This window comes from Salmo trutta, chromosome 15 (genome assembly GCF_901001165.1).
Source record: "Salmo trutta chromosome 15, fSalTru1.1, whole genome shotgun sequence".
In the NCBI taxonomy this organism is placed as follows: Eukaryota; Metazoa; Chordata; class Actinopteri; order Salmoniformes; family Salmonidae; genus Salmo; species Salmo trutta.
Window position 1 is genome coordinate 46,157,247 of NC_042971.1, and position 19,068 is coordinate 46,176,314.

At 44.0% G+C, this 19,068-nt stretch overlaps 1 protein-coding gene across 7 annotated transcripts in view; it reads left to right on the top strand.

Annotated features, from left to right (window-relative positions):
* The window catches only part of LOC115149148 (protocadherin alpha-C2), an 80,435-nt gene extending 77,357 nt beyond the window's left edge, over positions 1 to 3,078 (top strand). For 6 of the 7 annotated variants that reach the window (XM_029691705.1, XM_029691708.1, XM_029691706.1 and 3 more), the window contains one exon: positions 91 to 3,078. In XM_029691705.1, the coding sequence (XP_029547565.1) occupies positions 91 to 398 (308 nt within the window). In that variant the 3' untranslated portion in view covers positions 399 to 3,078. The remainder of the gene's footprint in view (positions 1 to 90) is intronic. The other variant, XM_029691709.1, reaches the window with a different exon arrangement.
* Positions 3,079 to 19,068: the final 15,990 nt, after the last annotated feature.

The window sequence follows — 19,068 nt, forward strand, 5'->3', positions numbered from 1 at the left end:
CCCCAAAAAACGACTTAAGTAGTGCTTTAAAGTATTTTTACTTACATAGCTCTTCTATCTCTCTCTGTTTCTTCTCTTTCTCTCTTGTAGATGGTGAGGGGGGTGAGCTGTCCCCTCCGGTTGGAGCTGGCATCGACAGTAACAGCTGGCACTTCCGTTACGGGCCTGGCCCTGGCTACGGCCCCCCTCAGGTCCTGAGGCCTGGCGACATTCCCCCTGAAGCCTTCATCATCCCCGGCTCCCCCGCCATCATCTCTATCCGCCAGGGCCCGGGAGGAGAGGAGGACAAGAGTGATTTCATTTCCTTCAGCAAGAAGGAAGAAGCCAAGAAGAAGAAAAAGAAGAAGAAGGAGAAGAAAGACAAGAAAGAAAAGGGGAAGGAGGATGTGGACGAGTAGAGGAGAAAGGGGAGATATGAAAACAGAGCTACCAACTAAAGTCCGAATAACAGCTGCAAGACAAAAAGCCAAATGTATATTTTAGAATCAGGAGAGTCTCCATGTGTTGTGTTTGCATAGTTAAGTCTGCCCAGCCAAGTCCCCATTAGCAGAGGCCTATCTCTATAAAACATGTAAGCAGCCAATAGTAGCCTCTGCCAGATTGGCCCTCTGAAGCATCCATACCTCTGGCTATAAAACAGTATTTTTAAATATATTTAATAGGCTCTCATTTACCAGACATTTGCTGAACATTCCACAAAAATCTATTTGATTAGAATAACCTTTCTATAAAGATGATAATGCAATCAACTACAGATGCCCAGACGTTTCATGTATAAAATGCCATACAGTATGTGAGAGAAACCTCACATATCCTATTAATGGTGGTGCTATAGTCCTGCCAGCCAGCCCGCCTCCCCAACCTGGCTTGAAATGGGAGCCTCCTTCCTGGCCCTTCTGGCCCCTTGTTGGCATCTCTGTCTTTACTCTTCCCCTTGCCTCCTCTGCTCTCCTGATTGGAGGGGGAGAGGAGGAACTCAATCTGACAAAGATTGACACAGAGGCTCTCATCTACAGTAAAATGGAAGCCTTCTGCAACAAAAAAAAACGTTTTTTTTCTACAAAATATAAAAAAAGAAAAAGTGGTGCAAACAAGACACCTGACGTGTATATGTACAGTACAGTGAGCTGTGTGAGATTGGAATGGGTTGAGATTAGTGCTGGCTGGGATTAAAGGCTGGATTAGGCTGCCCGTGTTCTGGATTAGGCTGCCCGTGGGTTGTTTCATGCCTGGTACTGTTGACACTGTTGGCAGCATAGGGCAGGGGCTAAAGACCTGGCCCCGCCTTCTCACCTAGAACACAAAATAGGCCAGTGGGACCTTGGACCCACAGTCTGTGCAGCACACAACCACTATAACACACACACACACACACACACACACACACACACACACACACACACACACACATATTAGACAGTCAGGGTGGACATGCACACACCTCTCTGGATAGTGTACAGCTCTAACTCAGCTAAAAGACTGAGGCCTATTTCAGTGGCCTCTTTTCTATGGGAGTGTAATATATGACAGGAACTCTTGCTTGTTGTTTCATTTCTGTTCTAGCCTGACCCCCACCCCTCCCCCGCTTCTGTCAGTCAATGTTCAATAGTCAATGTTCAGTAGTTCTTAAAGCCCCGCCCCCTTACCTTGCCCGCTTTGGTGCTAGTAGGATTCACTCGCACGCCTCATCTGTTGACCCTTGACTCCTCCGTCCTCCGATCACCATGTTCAGGAGGCCTCTCCCAAAAACACTCTTAACTTCTGATAACTTGTTCCTCTGCAAACACAGCAACAGAATGAACCTGTTTAACACACTCACACACTTTCTGTTAGCTTTAACCGAGCCTTGCTACTGAAATATCAACGTTCCTAGCACTGTTTTGGGGACAAGTTACCTTCTCTTCCACCAGTTACACGCAGGGTAGTGGGGCAAACATAAGGAGTTTAGCAGAAATATGGACTGGCTTCCTTCTGTCCAGATGGAGAGAAAAAGAGGGATGGAAGGACGTAGAGGCAAGGAGAGAGAAGTGGATTTGTAGTGATGGGCACTCCAGTCCACAGACATTCACTGGAGAGCTTTGTTGCTGTGTTAAACTCTTTGCTCATATTTTGTGATGAAAAGGAAGCATCAACAGCATTGAGTCTTCTCCAGAATAGAGCATCCCCAGAATGAACTCAGTATGTGTGAGGGCTAATTCCACAGCATCTCCTACTCACCTCTCTGTTTCCTCTTCCTGGCTGATATCTGACCAATCAGAGGGGACAGAGGGATGATGCTAGCACTGCTATTGGACTGAATTCTCCCATATTATACACATGCTCCCCCTTCAGGTGTGAATCTGTGCTGTCAGATCACTAAGTGACTGTTTGCATGTTATAAGCAGAGGAAAGATATATATAGATCTATATAGATAGATATGTTTCATTTCCTTCAACCATTTATCACAAACTCAGAGATATGAATATCATCTCTGCTAAAATATGTACACATACTCACTCTCGAAAACACACATGAACACAAATACACACATACTATGTATTCCTAGACAAACAGGAATCACTTGTTTTTATTCTGTTGAAGTTCAATTAAAATAACCTTCTAAATATAAGTAATGCTGTAGTTATGCTATGAAATGCTATTTTTGTTCATGCTCTTATGATTTTTGAGGATTACAAAATGAGTCCTTTACCTTGTGTTAAGCTATGAACTGATGATCAAAGAAACAATGTAATGTAATACTGAATCATTTATTCACCTTGGATATATATCCCGAACACCTTTGAAAATGTTTTTATAATGTTGAGAAAAGAAAACTCAAACAGAATTGTCCAAAACAAGATGCTAATCTTGATGTACTCTCTGCTTGTGTGTAGTGAATGTTTCTTCAGTCATCTGGTGCCTGGGTGGCACTAAGCAGTCGACTGCGACATTGCAGATCTGTTAATAACCTTTTTGTACACCTGCTCATCAGTGTAATGGTGATATAGTGATTTTTCTTATTTTATTATTTGATGGATCTGGTATTGTGTTTTGTTTATAAATCACAAATAAAATGTTATTTCTTAAATATTGGGAAATAAATGTCTGTGCCTTGATTTCAACTAATGTCTACTGTTAAGCCCAGCAGCCTGGTTAGTTGGGTTTTGGGAACAAGGTTGAACAGTAGACGGAGTAGCGGGATCAAAGCAGTTGTGACGTTCGTCATTAACGGTAGACCAAGGTGCAGCGTGGTTTGGGTTCATCATATTTATTTCTCAGTGTGAACCAACAATAAACAATACAACAAACGAAAAGCTAGGCATGCAAAGACATGCAACACCAAGACAAGATCCCACAACTGACTGTGGGCAAAAGGGCTGCCTAAGTATGATTCCCAATCAGAGACAACGAATGACAGCTGCCTCTGATTGGAAACCATACTCGGCCAATCAAAGAAAAAACAACATAGACATACAACACATAGAATGCCCACCCCAGGCTCTCTCAGGTCAGAGCGTGACAGCAGTGGCTTTATTTAGTGTTGTAGGCCCACTGCAAAATTGATAATTACATATATTTACACATTTTGGCTACAATTGACAAAATAATATCTTAAGTTCTGTAGCAACCTAACGGCTACAAGAGAAAAACGCTCAAAAAGTGCAGAAAGACCCACACAAACACCCCTGAGTCTAATACCTGAGCGCTAAAGCAACCTCATTCCCCTAACCTAATATGTTAATTATCCTAACATGCTACGTTAATTCTCCTAACCTGCTATATTAGTTATCCTAACCTGCTATATTAGTTATCCTAACCTGCTATTAGTGCTAGGGGCAAATCTGAGAGAGCAGGACCCAACGAGGACTCTCATCTGGGTTAGATAACACATCTCATTGAGTTTGTCACTGGAGGAAGAGACAGCTCTGCTCTATGATAAATTATATATCTGTGGCTGACAGGGCTCTCCCAGTCAGAGCAAGAAGAACTTAACCCTTGTGTGGTGTTCATGTTTTTGTTATTCACCCAATGTTTGCAGGTCTGATGGACCCACAACATTATTGGGTTTTTAAACAATACAGCCATAACAATGTACATAAAATACTTAATACTTTGATGTTGACATATCAATTACAAGCAATATAGACAGTATACATGGTTAATATTTACCATTTACCTCTGCTAGATCACATTTATCAATTAAAGCGCTATTCGCTTTTTATTTATAAAATTAGATTTTTTTAAACAAAAAACAATTATAATCAAGACATGGGTGGAATAAATAATGTTTATTGCAAATGTATTTCTTGCACTTGATGCACGTGTACTGTGTCTTCCTGTCCTTTTTGAGTCCACACACATCCCAGCACTTCTTGTTGCTACTGGCTGCAATCTAGAATGATGAAAACACTTAGTTAAGGAATTTTACTAACATCTCACCCACATATATAGTTACAACAGGTCAAGGTAGGAGAGTCACACACACATGCAACAACATCACTCACACTTACTTCCGGTACTGGAGTTGTTGGTTCTGTGGGTTGGGCGGATGGGGAACCGCCATCCTCCTCCTGAATCCTCCTCACGATGGCTGCAGAAGCTGGGGTCCTTGGGATATGTTGCCTTCTCTGGATTTGAGGTCTCACCAATGCCTTGCCCAGCTGCTCGACTGCTGTTCCAATCTGGGTTCAACGCCATCCAGATGACAAACGCATTGTACGCCGAGATGTCCAAGATGTTGAAGAATGTGTGTCGAAGAAGTGGCCAGGGTAGGGTTCTTCTTTTGCAGCTGTAGCCAGTCACCAGCTTGTCTAAATTGTCCACCCCTCCTTTTGTGGCATTGTAATCTATTATGATTTCTGTTTTTTGATGTTCCTGGCCACATATTCTCCCATCCCTATGCAGCGTACTCATGAGTACCATATTTTTTGCCTTTCTTTGGCATGTAGGACACTAGGGACGTGTCGGCCGTGAACACAAATTTAGAGGAACTAATAGACCTCCTCCGTGTATTCAACAGCTGAGGTGGGAGCTCTGGCTTGTTTTTTCGTACTGTTCCTACCATCGTCAGCTTCCTCTTGAGGAGCTCCTGTCCCAGCTTGTGCAAATTTAAAGATTTATCGCATGTGATAAGAGTCCCTGTGTCACGTCCAGGACAACTCACATCCCTTGGTTTTTCTCAGGGGCTCCTCCATCTGGCTTCCCCATCTACACTTCCAAGTTCCATGCATATGATGAAGCAGCATCACAGTCAGACCAGATTTTGATTCTATATTTTGCGTGTTTAGATGATATGTAATGCCTGGAGAGGCAGCGGCCCCTAAATGGCATAAGCTGCTCATAAACAGTAACGTTGGGCCCAGGGTTGTAAAACAGTTTTCCAGAGACATTGTTGCAGGGAAAAGTTATCTGCCCGTTTCTGCATCCCACAGGGATACTGTGAATTCCCCATTGGATCTGAAAATACCATCAAGGATAAGAACCCGAAAGTATGCATGTAAATGTGTTTGGTCCATCTCCTTCCATCTCTCTCCAAAAACACACCTTCCCTCTCAATTAGTGTAGTCCAGAATGATTTTCTGGATGGTGTCTGGGATGAACAGTTCAAAAATAGACTTTATGTCCTGCACATGAGGAACCACCATCCGCGTCGGCCCTGGTTGCATCCTTATAACATTGACAGCCATGCAGATGGCTCATTCCTTGGACAAGAAGACCATTCATTTTAAAAAGAAATGTACGTCCATATTTCTCCTCCTGCAGGTTGCTGATGGCCTATTTATTGCCTTTACCTCCCTTATCTCACCTCATTTGCTCACATTGTATATAGACTTATTTTTCTACTGTATTATTGACTGTATGTTTGTTTTACTCCATGTGTAACTCTGTGTTGTTGTATGTGTCGAATCTGCTTTGCTTTATCTTGGCCAGGTCGCAATTGTAAATGAGAACTTGTTCTCAACTTGCCTACCTGGTTAAATAAAGGTAAAATAAATAAATAAATAAAAATGAGTTGGATGCTGACGGGCTAGTCCTGGGGATGGCTGCTAATGGCCTGGTCCTGTGGCTGTCTGGGGGTCCAAAGTGGAAGACGCTCCTTTTCTCCCCCAATTTGCACCTGGCTGGGGTAGAATGTGGGAAAGTACTGAATTTTTACAATGTGTCGAAATGAGGTATCTAAATAATGTATTGTAATAACATTGTGCAGGTTCGCGCAAGACATTGTGTAGTTTCACACTCTACAAAGGGCATAGAGTGCAAGAAAAGTGGGAGACAGGAAGACAGACAGGGAGAGAGACAGGGAGACAGACACGTTCTTGGTGCTATGTTGAAACAGAAGGCCCGGGGAGGAGGAAGACAGACTGAAGTCACAGCAAACCTTTTAGTTTCATTTTTACTTGTGCTCACCTACACATACACTTTTCCACACTTTTATTACCCTCGGGTCTAGTGGGTCCAGTCTCGTATTAGAAGATGGCACCGAAGAACATGGCTGACGTTTTACATTCTCCCAACCAATTGCTCTATTTTGTTAGTTTTTTTGTCTTTTGTGTACTTTTTTTTACTTATTGTGTACATAATGTTGCGGCTACCATCTCTTATGACCGAAAATAACTTCTGGACATCAGAACAGCGATTACTCACCACGGACTGGAAGAAACTTTTTCCTTTAACGAGGATATTCTGCTTTCACTGGAACAGGCCCACATCCACGCCTTTTGCACGAAGAAAAGATGCAGGAAAAGGGGATAGCAGATCGGGCAGCCTTCTGAGAATCCGTATTCGAGCGAGTAAACTCCCATTGCCATCCTTTCTTCTTGCTAACGTGCAATCATTGGAAAATAAAATTGATGACCTATGATTAAGATTATCCTACCAACGGGACATGAAAAACTGTAACATCTTATGTTTCACCGAGACGTGGCTGAATGACGATACGGACAATATAAAGCGTGCGGGAATTTCCATGCACCGGCAGAACAGAGACGCTACCTCTGGTAAGACAAGGGATGGGGTTGTGTGTCTATTTGTCAATAACAGCTGGTGCACAATGTCTAATATTAAAGACGTCTCGAGGTATTGCTCGCCCCTCTATATTATTCATAGCCATCTATTTACCACCACAGAACGAAGCAGGCACTAAGATCGCTCTCAACCAACTCTATAAGGCCATAAGCAAACAGGAAAATGCTCACCCAGAAGCGGCGCTCCTAGTGGCCGGGGACTTTAATGCAGGCAAACTTAAATCAGTTTTGCCAAATTTTTACCAGCATGTCACATGTGCAACCAAAGGAAAAAAAATCCTAGACCACCTTTACTCCACACACAGAGATGCATACAAAGCTCTCCCCCACCTCCATTTGGCAAATCTGACCATCATTCTATCCTCCTGATTCCTGCTTACAAGCAAAAAAAAGTACCAGTGACTCGCTCAATACAGAAGTGGTCAGATGACGTGGATTCTACTCTACAGGACTGTTTTGCTAGCACAGACTGGAATATGTTCCGGAATTCATCCAACGGCATTGAGGAGTATACCATCTCAGTCATCGGCTTCATCAGTAAGTGCATTGACGACGTCATCCCCACAGTGACTATGTACATATCCCAACCAGAAGCCATGGATTACAGGCAACATCCGCATTGAGCTAAAAGCTAAAGCTGCTGCTTTCATAGAGTGGGAGACTAATCCAGACGGTTATAAGAAATCCCGCTATGCCCTCAGACGAACCATCAAACAAGCAAAGCGTCAATACAGAATTAAGATTGAATCCTACTACACCGGCCCTGACGCTCTTCGAATGTTGCAGGGCCTAAAAACTATTACAGATTACAAAGGGAAACCCAGACGCGAACTGCCCAGTGACATGAGCCAACCAGACGAGCTTAATGCCTTTTATGCTCGCTTCGAGGCAAGCAACACTGAATCATGCACGAGAGCACCAGCTGTTCTGGATGACTGTGTGATAACGCTCTCGGGAGCCGATGTGAACAAAACATTTAAACAAGTCAACATTCACAAAGCTGCTGGGCCAGACGGATTACCAGGACATGTACTCAAAGCATGCGCGGACCAACTGTCAAGTGTCTTCACTGACATTTTCAACCTCTCCCTGACCGAGTCTGTAATACCTACGTTTCAAGCAGACCACCATAGTCCCTGTGCCCAAGGAAGCGATGGTAACCTGCCAAAATGATTACCACCCCTTGGCACTCACATCGGTAGCCATAAAGTGCTTTGAAAGGCTGGTCATGGCTCACATCAACAACATCCTCCTGGACACCCTAGACCCACTCCAATTTGCATACCACTCCAACAGAGCCACAGATGACACAATCTCAATCGCAATCCACACTGCCCTTTCTCACCTGGACAAAAGGAACACCTATGTGAGAATGCTGTTCATTGACTACAGCTCAACGTTCAACACCACAGTGCCCACAAAGCTCATCACTAAGCTAAGGACTCTGGGACTAAACACCTCCCTCTGCAACTGGATCCTGGACTTCCTGACGGGCCACCCCAAGGTGGTAAGAGTAGGCAACAACACATCTGCCACGCTGATCCTCAACACTGGGGCCCCTCAGGGGTGTGTACTTACTCCCCTCCTGTATTCCCTGTTCACCCACAACTGTGTGGCCAAACATGACTCTAACACCATCATTAAGTTTGCTGATGACACAACAGTGGTAGGCCTGATCACCGACAACGATGGGACGGCCTATAGGGAGGAGGTCAGAGAACTGGCAGTGTGGTGCCAGGACAACAACCTCTCCCTTAATGTGAGCAAGACAAACGAGCTGATTGTGGAATACAGGAGAAGGCGGGCCGAACAGGCCCCCATTTACATCGACGGGTCTGTAGTGGAGCGGGTCGAGAGTTTCAAGTTCCTTGGTGTCCACATCACCAACGAACTATCATTGTCCTAACATACCAAGACAGTTGTGAAGAGGGCACAACAAAACATTTTCTCCCTCAATAAACTGAAAAGATTTGGCATGGGTCCCCAGATCCTCAAAAGGTTCTACAGCTGCGCCATCGAGAGCATCCTGACCGGTTGCATCACCACCTGGTATGGCAACTGCTCGGCATCTGACCACAAGGCACTACAGAGGGTAGTGCGAACTGCCCAGTACATCACTGGGGCCAAGCTTCCTGCCATCCAAGACCTATAAAATAGGCAGTGTCAGAGGAAAGCCCATAAAATTGTCAGATTCTCTAGTCACCCAAGTTATAGTCTGTTTTCTCTGCTACCGCATGGCAAGCGGTACCAGAGCACCAAGTCTAGGACCAAAAGACTCCTCAACAGCTTCTACCCCCAAGCCATAATACTGTTGAACAATTAATAAAATCACCACCGGACAATTTACATTGACCCCCCACCCCCCCTATTTTTGTACACTGCTGCTACATGCTGTTTATTATCTATGCATAGTCACTTCACCCGTACCTACATGTACAAATTACCTCAACTAACCTGTACTCCCGCACACTGACTCGGTATCGGTGCCCCCTGTATATAGCTGTTAGAATAATTTGTATGTGTTAGGAAAATGACTTAACTGTTCCACTCTGTTATTATAGAATAGGGTGATATGTTTAAGAATAATGGGAAGATAAAATCAGGATATGGGGAGATTGGTTAGGATTGTAAAACTTTGAGGTGATATCCTTTAGTAGGGATGTAAACAGAGTGAAGTTGTAGAGTAGATAATAGAAAATCATTGGAGGGTTTCAAACCAAAAGGGTCCCAACAGGGGAGGGAAGGTGAAAGCCTTGAAGAATGTGACAAGTTTTTATGGTTCTTTGTGGTGAGTGGAAAAGTACTGGTTGTTTGAGAAGGGAGTGGTCTAAAGATAAGAATATGTTTGTATTATAAAAGGACTGAGTCCTAATTTTTGACTTTAGAACGTTCTCTGAATAAACTGTCCAGACCTTTTGCCTAATTATTCTTTACCCAGTGTCTTACAAACCTTGGGAATTAGTCAAGGCTTATTGATTGTTAATTATTATCATTGGGATTCGAACATTCCCATAACAATAGGCTCGTTATTGTTATTCTTATTGTGTTACTTTTTATTATGACTTTTTATTTTAGTCTACTTGGTAAATATTTTCTTAACTCTTCTTGAACTGCACTGTTGGTTAAGGTCTTGTAAGTCAGCATTTCACAGTAAAGTGTTCACTTGTATTTGGCAATGTGACAAATAAAGTTTGATTTGATTTGAATTGATTTGATCCGAACACCACATATGTACTATAAATGTGTAGGGGGGTGCACAGTGTCACTCAATTAAACTGTGTTCTTTTACATGTTCTTTACACAAAACGAGCCAAGGACAATGAGACTCAGGTTAAAAAAATGATTGATTGTATCATTTTTCTTTTAGTAAACATTGATAATTGGTCCCTCAGACCCAAACACCACACAAGGGTTAATTCATTTCCATGTCCAGCTCATTTAATGAATTTAGGCAAATGGATAAACTATGTCTCGGCTTACTCTTCTCTGATTACATAGACCCATAAACCTTCATAGCACAGATGATTTAAATGGTCCTTGTGTGTGCGTGATGTGGAAGTATGGCAGAAGTATTCCTGATTATTCCAGAGGAGGGATTGAGTTTATTCAGAAGGCCTTGTGCTGCCAGTCCCAGTGCTCCGCTGATGGCACTCTGAAGCAGTTACGTTCTTCTCTGTTGCCACCCTGTGCTCTGTAGACCTGTACTGCAGTCTGACTGAAGCTGGCAAGACTTCAAGGGCCCACATACTCAGAGAGAGGATTCCCACCCTCACCTACACGTCCTTTGTGTGATACAGGGGATGGTTTCCATGGATACGGAGGAATGACATGGCACCGGGGCACCGAGGTAGTCTCCTTTGATTCTGAATATCGACGTTGAGAATGAGTAAGTGTTAGAATATGATTGACAGAAAGAGACATGGCATACAGACAGATAAAATGTAATAAGCACTAGGAGGACGATCTGTCTTGTAGTGCCATCAGGGTATCAATGTCATCTCTTATTTGTTCAAAGACATATTACCATTTTCATCCCAACGGCAACGGTAATCTAGTCAACAAAAACACAGTAAAAAGAAGTGAACAATAGACTGGCAGTAGAAGGTCAGAAAGGTAAGAAGAGGACATTTCATTATAAGGGGGCTTGATTGAAGGAAACAGGCTGACTGTTGGCCTGGGTTAAAGGTTAACCAGGGCCTGAATGAGCTGAAGCAGTGAAGATATCTTTTCCTCTTCCCCCTGGGCTTGTCTGGCTGAGTACCCAGCCATGCCATCTGGGAGTCTGGGAGTAAAATCATTCACAAGCTGCTTCATTCATATCGGCTGCTTCCCTCACAGAGGCTAAACTGGGGCAATCACTCACAGGGGGCAGCACCAAGCATAGGTCCCACGTGTGGGGAATGCAATACATATACAGTATCTACAACATCAGTATGTTGTGCAGTGTTTTGGGTTTAAGCCACTTTACTGTTAGAATTTGGTCTACTTTGAGCAAACATCGCTAAACTTACAAATGCAGACTTCAGTTAGGAGCAAGGCGATGCTCAGGCAGGACATCAATATGGTCCAATTCATGCACCTATCAATATAATGCCTTGTCATTCCTACTGTCTCTGATCTGGTGGACTCACTAAACATAAATGCTGTGTTTGTAAATTATGTCTGAGTGTTGTAGTGTGCCCCTGGCTGTCCGTAAATTTTAAAAACAAGACATTCATGCCATCTGCTTTGCTTAATATAAGGAATTTGATAGCATTTACTTTTACATTTTACTTTTATTCAAGTATGACAGCTGAGTACATTCTCCTCCCATGGAACTTAAGTACATTTAAAGCCAGATACTTTTAGACTTTTACTCAAGTAGTATTTTAAATGGGTGACTTTCTCTTTTACTTGAGTCATTTTCTATTAAAGTGTCTTTACTTTTACTCAAGTATGACAATCAAGTACTTTTTCCACCACTCCTGATGTTGACCTCTCTCAACCCCACTGACTCAAATGATATATATTTATAATGTACCACCATACATCAGCTGCTGTTTGACCTTCAATAAACACACCCAAGATACCTAAAGTGTCCTTAAGGGAGGAGGGCATCATTAAAAACAGATCACTCTAGAGAGCATCCTTTAAAACAGGCCACTGGATATCTAGGGTGTGTTGTTTAAGACTGTCTGTAGGAAGGAAGGAAGGAAGGAAGGAAGGAAGGAAGGAAGGAAGGAAGGAAGGAAGGAAGTATAAGACTAATGGAGGAGTTAAGGCATCCAGTGGCTCCAGCTGCTATGCCAAGGCAGATGAGGAAGATGGAGTCAAATTCACTGCACTATCCTTGTATTTGTCAATCAATCTGTTCATATGGGGAGAGGCCAGGAGAGGAGCCATCAAGGGAATGGAATGATGGACATCAAAGACATCAGCGCTGAAGTCAGAGGCTGGTTAGGTGTCAGAGTATTTTTGAAACATTCCACCATCAACTTGTTGGGATTTGCATTTTGCAGTCAATTAGCTGAAATGTGGCAGAGCGTGTCTGTGTTCACTAACAAGCTGAAATGATATGATATGCAACCTCATGTATTCAGTTTTACTAGGGTAAGTTTGGCTGTGTGAGTGAAGGAGGCTTTGTTGCGAAATAGGAAGCCGATTCTAGATTTGATTTTGGATTGGAGATGTTTGATATGAGTCTGGAAGGAGAGTTTACAGTCTAGCCAGACACCTAGGTATTTGTAGTTGTCAACGTATTCTAGGTCAGAACCGTCCAGAGTAGTGATGCTAGTCGGGCGGGCGGGTGCGGGCAGTGAACGGTTGAGAAGCATGCATTTGGTTTTACTAGCGTTTAAGAGCAGTTGGAGGCCATGGAAGGAGTGTTGTATGACATTGAAGCTCGTTTGGAGGTTAGTTAACACATTGTCCTAAGAAGGGTCAGATGTATACAGAATGGTGTCGTCTGCATAGAGGTGGATCAGAGAATCACCAGCAGCAAAAGCGACATCATCGTAATATACAGAGAAAAGAGTCGGCCAGAAAATTGAACCCTGTGGAAGAGACTGCCAGAGCTCCGGACAACAGGCCCTCCGATTTGACACACTGAACTCTATTTAAGAACTAGTTGGTGAACCAGGCGAGGCAGTCATTTGAGAAACCAAGGCTATTGAGTCTGCCGATAAGAATATGGTGATTGACAGAGTCGAAAACCTTGGCCAGGTCGATGAAGATGGCTGCACAATACTGTCTTTTATCGATGGCAGTTATGATATCGTTTAGTACCTTGAGCGTGGCTGAGGTGCACCCATGACCAGCTCGGAAACCGGATTGCACAGCGGAGAAGGTACGGTGGGATTCGAAATGGTCAATGATCTGTTTATTAACTTGGCTTTCGAAGACTTTAGAAAGGCAGGGCAGGATGGATATAGGTCTATAACAGTTTGGGTCTAGAGTGTCACCCCCTTTGAAGAGGGAGCTGTCTGCGGCAGCTTTCCAATCTTTAGGGATCTCGGACGATACAAAAGAGAGGTTGAACAGACTGGTAATAGGGGTTGCAACAATGGCGGCGGATAATTTAAAAAAGAGAGGGTCCAGATTGTCTAGCCCAGCTGATTTGTACGGGTCCAGGTTTTGCAGCTCTTTCAGAATATCTGGCATCTGGATTTGGGTGAAGGAGAAGCTGGGGAGGCTCGGGCAAGTAGCTGCGGGGGGTGCGGAGTTGTTGGCTGGGGTTGGGGTAGCCAGGAGGAAAACATGGCCAGCCGTAGATAAATGCTTATTAAAATGTTTGATTATCATGGATTTATTGGTGGTGACCGTGTTACCTAGCCTCAGTGCAGTGGGCAGCTGGGAGGAGGTGCTCTTGTTCTACATGGACTTTACAGTGTCCCAAAACTTTTTGGAGTTAGAGCTACAGGATGCAAATTTCTGTTTGAAAAGCTAGCTTTTGCTTTCCTGATTGACTGTATGTATTGGTTCCTGACTTCCCTGAACAGTTGCATATCGCGGGGACTATTCGATGCTATTGCAGTCCGACCCAGGAGGTTTTTGTGCTGGTCAAGGGCAGTCAGGTCTGGAGTGAACTAAGGGCTATATCTGTTCTTAGTTCTACATTTTTTGAAAGGGGCATGCTTATTTAAGATGGTGAGGAAATTACTTTTAAAGAATGACCGGGCATCCTCGACTGACGGGATGAGGCCAATATCGTTCCAGGATACCCGGGCCAGGTCGATTAGAAAGGCCTGCTCACAGAAGTGTTTTAGGGAGCGTTTGACAGTGATGAGGGCTGGTCGTTTGACCGTGTACCCATAGCAGATGCAGGCAATGAGGCAGTAATTGCTGAGATCCTGATTGAAAACAGCAGAGGTGTATTTGGAGGGCAAGTTGGTCAGGATAATATCTATGAGGGTGCCCATGTTTACGGATTTAGGGTTGTACCTGGTGGTTTCCTTGATAATTTGTGTGAGATTGAGGGCATCTACCTTAGATTGTAGGACTGCTGGGGTGTTAAGCATATCCCAGTTTAGGTCACATAACAGAACAAACTCTGAAGATAGATGGGGGGGAATCAATTCACATATGGTGTCCAGGGCACAGCTGGGAGCTGAGGGGGGTCTATAACAGGCGGCAACAATAAGATACTTTTTTCTGGAGAGATTAATTTTTAATCTCTCCAGAAACTGTAGGCCGTCTCAGGAGGTTCCGGACTGTAGGCCGTCTCAGGAGGTTCCGGACTGTAAAATGTCGCCGGAAGCTATGGACTGGGAACTGTCGCCGGAAGCTCTGGACTGGGAACTGTCGCCGGAAGCTCTGGACTGGGAATGCGCACTGGAGACCTGATGCGTGGGGCTGGCACAGGTGGCGCCAGACTGGTAACACGCACCTCAGGTCGAGTGCGGGAAGCAGGAACAAGACACCCCGGACTGGGTAGGCGCACTGAAGGCCTGATAGGTGGGGCTGGCACAGGTGGCACCAGACTGGTAACACGCACCTCAGGGCGAGTGCGGGAAGCAGGAACAGGACACCCCGGACTGGGCAGGTGCACTGGAGGCCTGATGCGTGGGGCTGGCACAGCTGGTGCCAGACTGGTGACACGCACCTCAGGGCAAGTGCGGGGAGCCGAAACAGGACACACCGGACTGGGAATGCGCACTGGAGGCCTGATGCGTGGGGCTGGCACAGGTGGCGCCAGACTGGTAACACGCACCTCAGGGCAAGTGCGGGAAGCAGGAACAGGACACCCCGGACGGGGCAGGCGCACTGGAGGCCTGATGCATGGGGCTGGCACAGGTGGCGCCAGACTGGTAACATGCACCTCAGGGCGAGTGTGGGAAGCAGGAACAGGACATCCCGGACTGGGTAGGCGCACTGGAGGCCTGATGCGTGGGGCTGGCACAGGTGGCGCCAGACTGGTAACACGTACCTCAGGGCAAATGTGAGGAGCAGGCACAGGATATACTGGTCCGTGGAGGCGCACTGGAGATCTTGAGCTTAGAGCTGGCACAACCCGTCCTGGCTGGATTCTCAACCAGGCTCGACAAATGCGGGGCGCGGGCACTGATCGCACCAGGCTGTGAATGCACACTGGTGACACAGTACGCATCACCGCATAACACGGTGCTTGCTTCGTCACTCGCTCCCCACGGTAAGCACGGGGAGTTGGCTCAGGTCTCCAACCTGACTCTGCCAATCTCCCCGTGTGCCCCCCCCAAAAAAATGTTGGGGGCTGCCTCTCGCACTTGCCTCGTGGTTGGTATAGTGCCTCGTAATATCGCCGCTCCGCTTTCGCTGCCTCAATCTCTTCTTTAGGACGGAGATACTCCCAGCCTGCCTCCAGGGTCCTTTCCCGTCCAATATCTCTTCCCAAGTCCACTGGTCCATTCCACACTGCTTGGTCCTTTGGTGGTGGGAGATTCTGTCAAGGTTGTCGAAAGGAGGAGCGGACCAAAGTGCAGCGTGTGTGTCATTCCACATTTTATTTACACTGTGAAACTATGCAATACATATAAATAAACTGAATAACAAAAATAAACCGTGACGCAGAGTTAACATACACGTACTCAAAAACAATCTCCCACAAACCCAGGTGGAAAAAACGCCAACTTAAGGTATGCTCTCCAATTAGAGACAACGAGGACCAGCAGCCTCTAATTGGAGATCATCCCAAACAAAACCCAACATAGAAATACAAAACTAGAACCTGACAACATAGAAATACAAAACTAGAAAACCCCCCTGTCACGCCCTGACCTACTCTACCATAGAAAATAACAGCTTTCTAACGTCAGGACGTGATATGTTAACTCATATGGGATGTAGAAATGCCTTTGTTGATATGAAAGTTCACATTATTTATCCATGAAAACAATTTACCTCCGCATTTTTGGTTTTCATATGTGTGGCAGACTCTCCTCCATACAATTGGTGAGAGACTTGCACACGATTTTCTGCAGTTTTGTGAAACTACATGTTGTGTCGCTATTTACCAGCAGTAGCTTTCAAATCCATCTCTCCACCCATTGATGCCATTTCCAGGGAGGAAGGAGACCTCATTATTGCCATGTAGAGAGGTTGCCCACTTAACATTTTAACGTGGTACATTTTGATTTACTGGTCGCAAACATTTATTTTGTTCGATAGTACTGTATTTTTTCTAATTTGGCCTATTTGGATTAAGTTGTGTTCTCTGTTGATGGAATACAGAGGATTGTCATTCTCTGCTTCGATGTTCTGCCTGGCTTTGTTTATCTTCCTCCTGCGCACCAGTTATGGAGATTGAAACCAGTTATGGCGATTTAACCTATTCTGTTCAGGAGGAGCTGAAACGCGGATTTGTGATCGGAAATATAGCCAAGGATCTGGATCTGGATGCTAAAAAGCTGTTCTATAGGAAGGTTCACTTAGATACGGATGGGAACAGCAAACGCTATTGTGAAATCAATCTGTATACTGGTGATGTGTTCGTCGTAGAAAATGAGCAGCTTTGCTGTGGGAGGATCTCATGCTCAAAAATATGAAATTGTTCTGGAGAATCCTTTAGAATTACATAACATAGTTCTTCGGGTACAAAATATAGGGGAGGGTATCGTTACATTTGAGATCAGCCGTTAAAGGTGCTCGTTTTGCGGTTAATCAGGCTCACTATGGGGATATGGGACTGAAAGCTGTTCAAAACTACACACTACAAAGGCACGACCATTTTATTCTGGCTGTTCATACCAAACATGGTGCTGAAAAAGATGGTGAGTTAGTGTTAGAGTAAGAACCATACCAAGCACAACAACAGGACATTATTGCTTACTGCTGTTGATGGTGGTACAACATAGAGATCTGGCACTGTATTTTGTATTGATTAAGGATCCCAATTAGCTGCTGCCAAGGCAGCAACTACACTTCCTGGGGCCCAGCAACATTAAGGCAGTTATATACAATTACAAAATGTTACATGACGTTACATTTCATAACACTTTCCACAACACATGAAGTGTGTTCCCTCAGGCTACTACTCTACTACCACATACTGTATCTACAATACAAAATAAATGTGTACGTGTCCGTAAAGTGCTTGTGTTATCATGTGTGTGCACTGTAGTTATACCCGTTACTATTCTAGATGCAAATTATAATATTCCAGTACTTAGCCAGGACATCTATATGGTCAGTGTAGCCGACAATTCTCAATTAGGTTCATTAGTTGTTACTCTGACAGCAACAGACGCAGATGAGGGAGCAAATGGGGAAGTTAAGTACGGTTTTGGACCCATCTCAGTGGAATTTTGTAACGGCTGTTGCAGGGAGTAGACCAAGGCGCAGCATGTTGAGTGCTCATCATGTATTTTAAAGAAGAAATAGAACACTTTACAAAAGAAACAAAATGACAGCCAACAGTTCCGTCCGGATTCCAAACTACTAAACGGAAAACAACCACCCACAAAACCCAAAGGAAGAACAGGCTGCCTAAGTATGGCTCCCAATCAGACACAATGATATACAGCTGTCCCTGATTGAGAACCATACCCGGCCAAAACAAAGAAATACAAAACATAGAAAAAAGGACATAGAATGCCCACCCTAGTCACACCCTGGCCTAACCAAAATAGAGAATAAAACCCTCTCTATGGCCAAGGCGTGACAAATGTAATACATTATTTTATCTTGACCCCAAAATGGGAGACATCAGTTTAACTGGACGGATGGACTTCGAAAGAGACCATTTATGAAATAAGTATCCAAGCCAAATATGCCTCGCGATCTAGGTAATTTGCCAATATAGTCGTAGAAATTACAGTTGTCAATGACACCCTAATTTATCCCATAAGTAGCTCTGGATAAGAGCTTCTGCTAAATAATAAAATGAAAAATGTGGTATGGAGGTCGAGCAATATTAAGTCATCAGAAGACTAACTACTGTTCTTCTTTAGGCCTGAATGTATATATTATTGGTCATTGGCGGCATCTACTGTACTTCTATTAGCTTGAATGTATATATTATTGGTCATTGGTGGCATCTACTGTTCTTCTATTAGCTTCTATTAGCTTGAATGTATGTATTATTCTAGGCTGTTATTTTGTATCAGGAGAAGCAGCCTTCCCTGTAGCTCAGTTGGTAGAGCATGGTGTTTGCAACACCAGGGTTGTGGGTTCGATTCCCACGGGGGGCCAGCACAGAAAAATAAAAAAATTTAAAAAATTTAAAAATGTATGAAATTGTATGAAATGTATGCATTCACTACTGTAAGTCGCTCTGGATAAGAGTGTCTGCTAAAATGACTAAAAATGTTTAAAAAAATGTAAAAAATGACTAGAACATTAAAATCAGGCTACGTATTCTATTCTGTCTGTAGCCTACTGGTACATATAGGCACCTTGTTCACCAAATTTGACACCCCTTAAACTGAAATTCAATCATGTGTAAGACACATCTTCTCACTACTACTCAATAATATCAATGTGGCATGTTCTCCTTTCCAGCACTGTATCTGAGTTTTTCTTTTTCTGCTAAATTTAAGTGTTTCTATTATTTTAATATATTCCGTTTTAGTAAAAATTACTGTGACTTAAATTAATAGATTCACACATTGA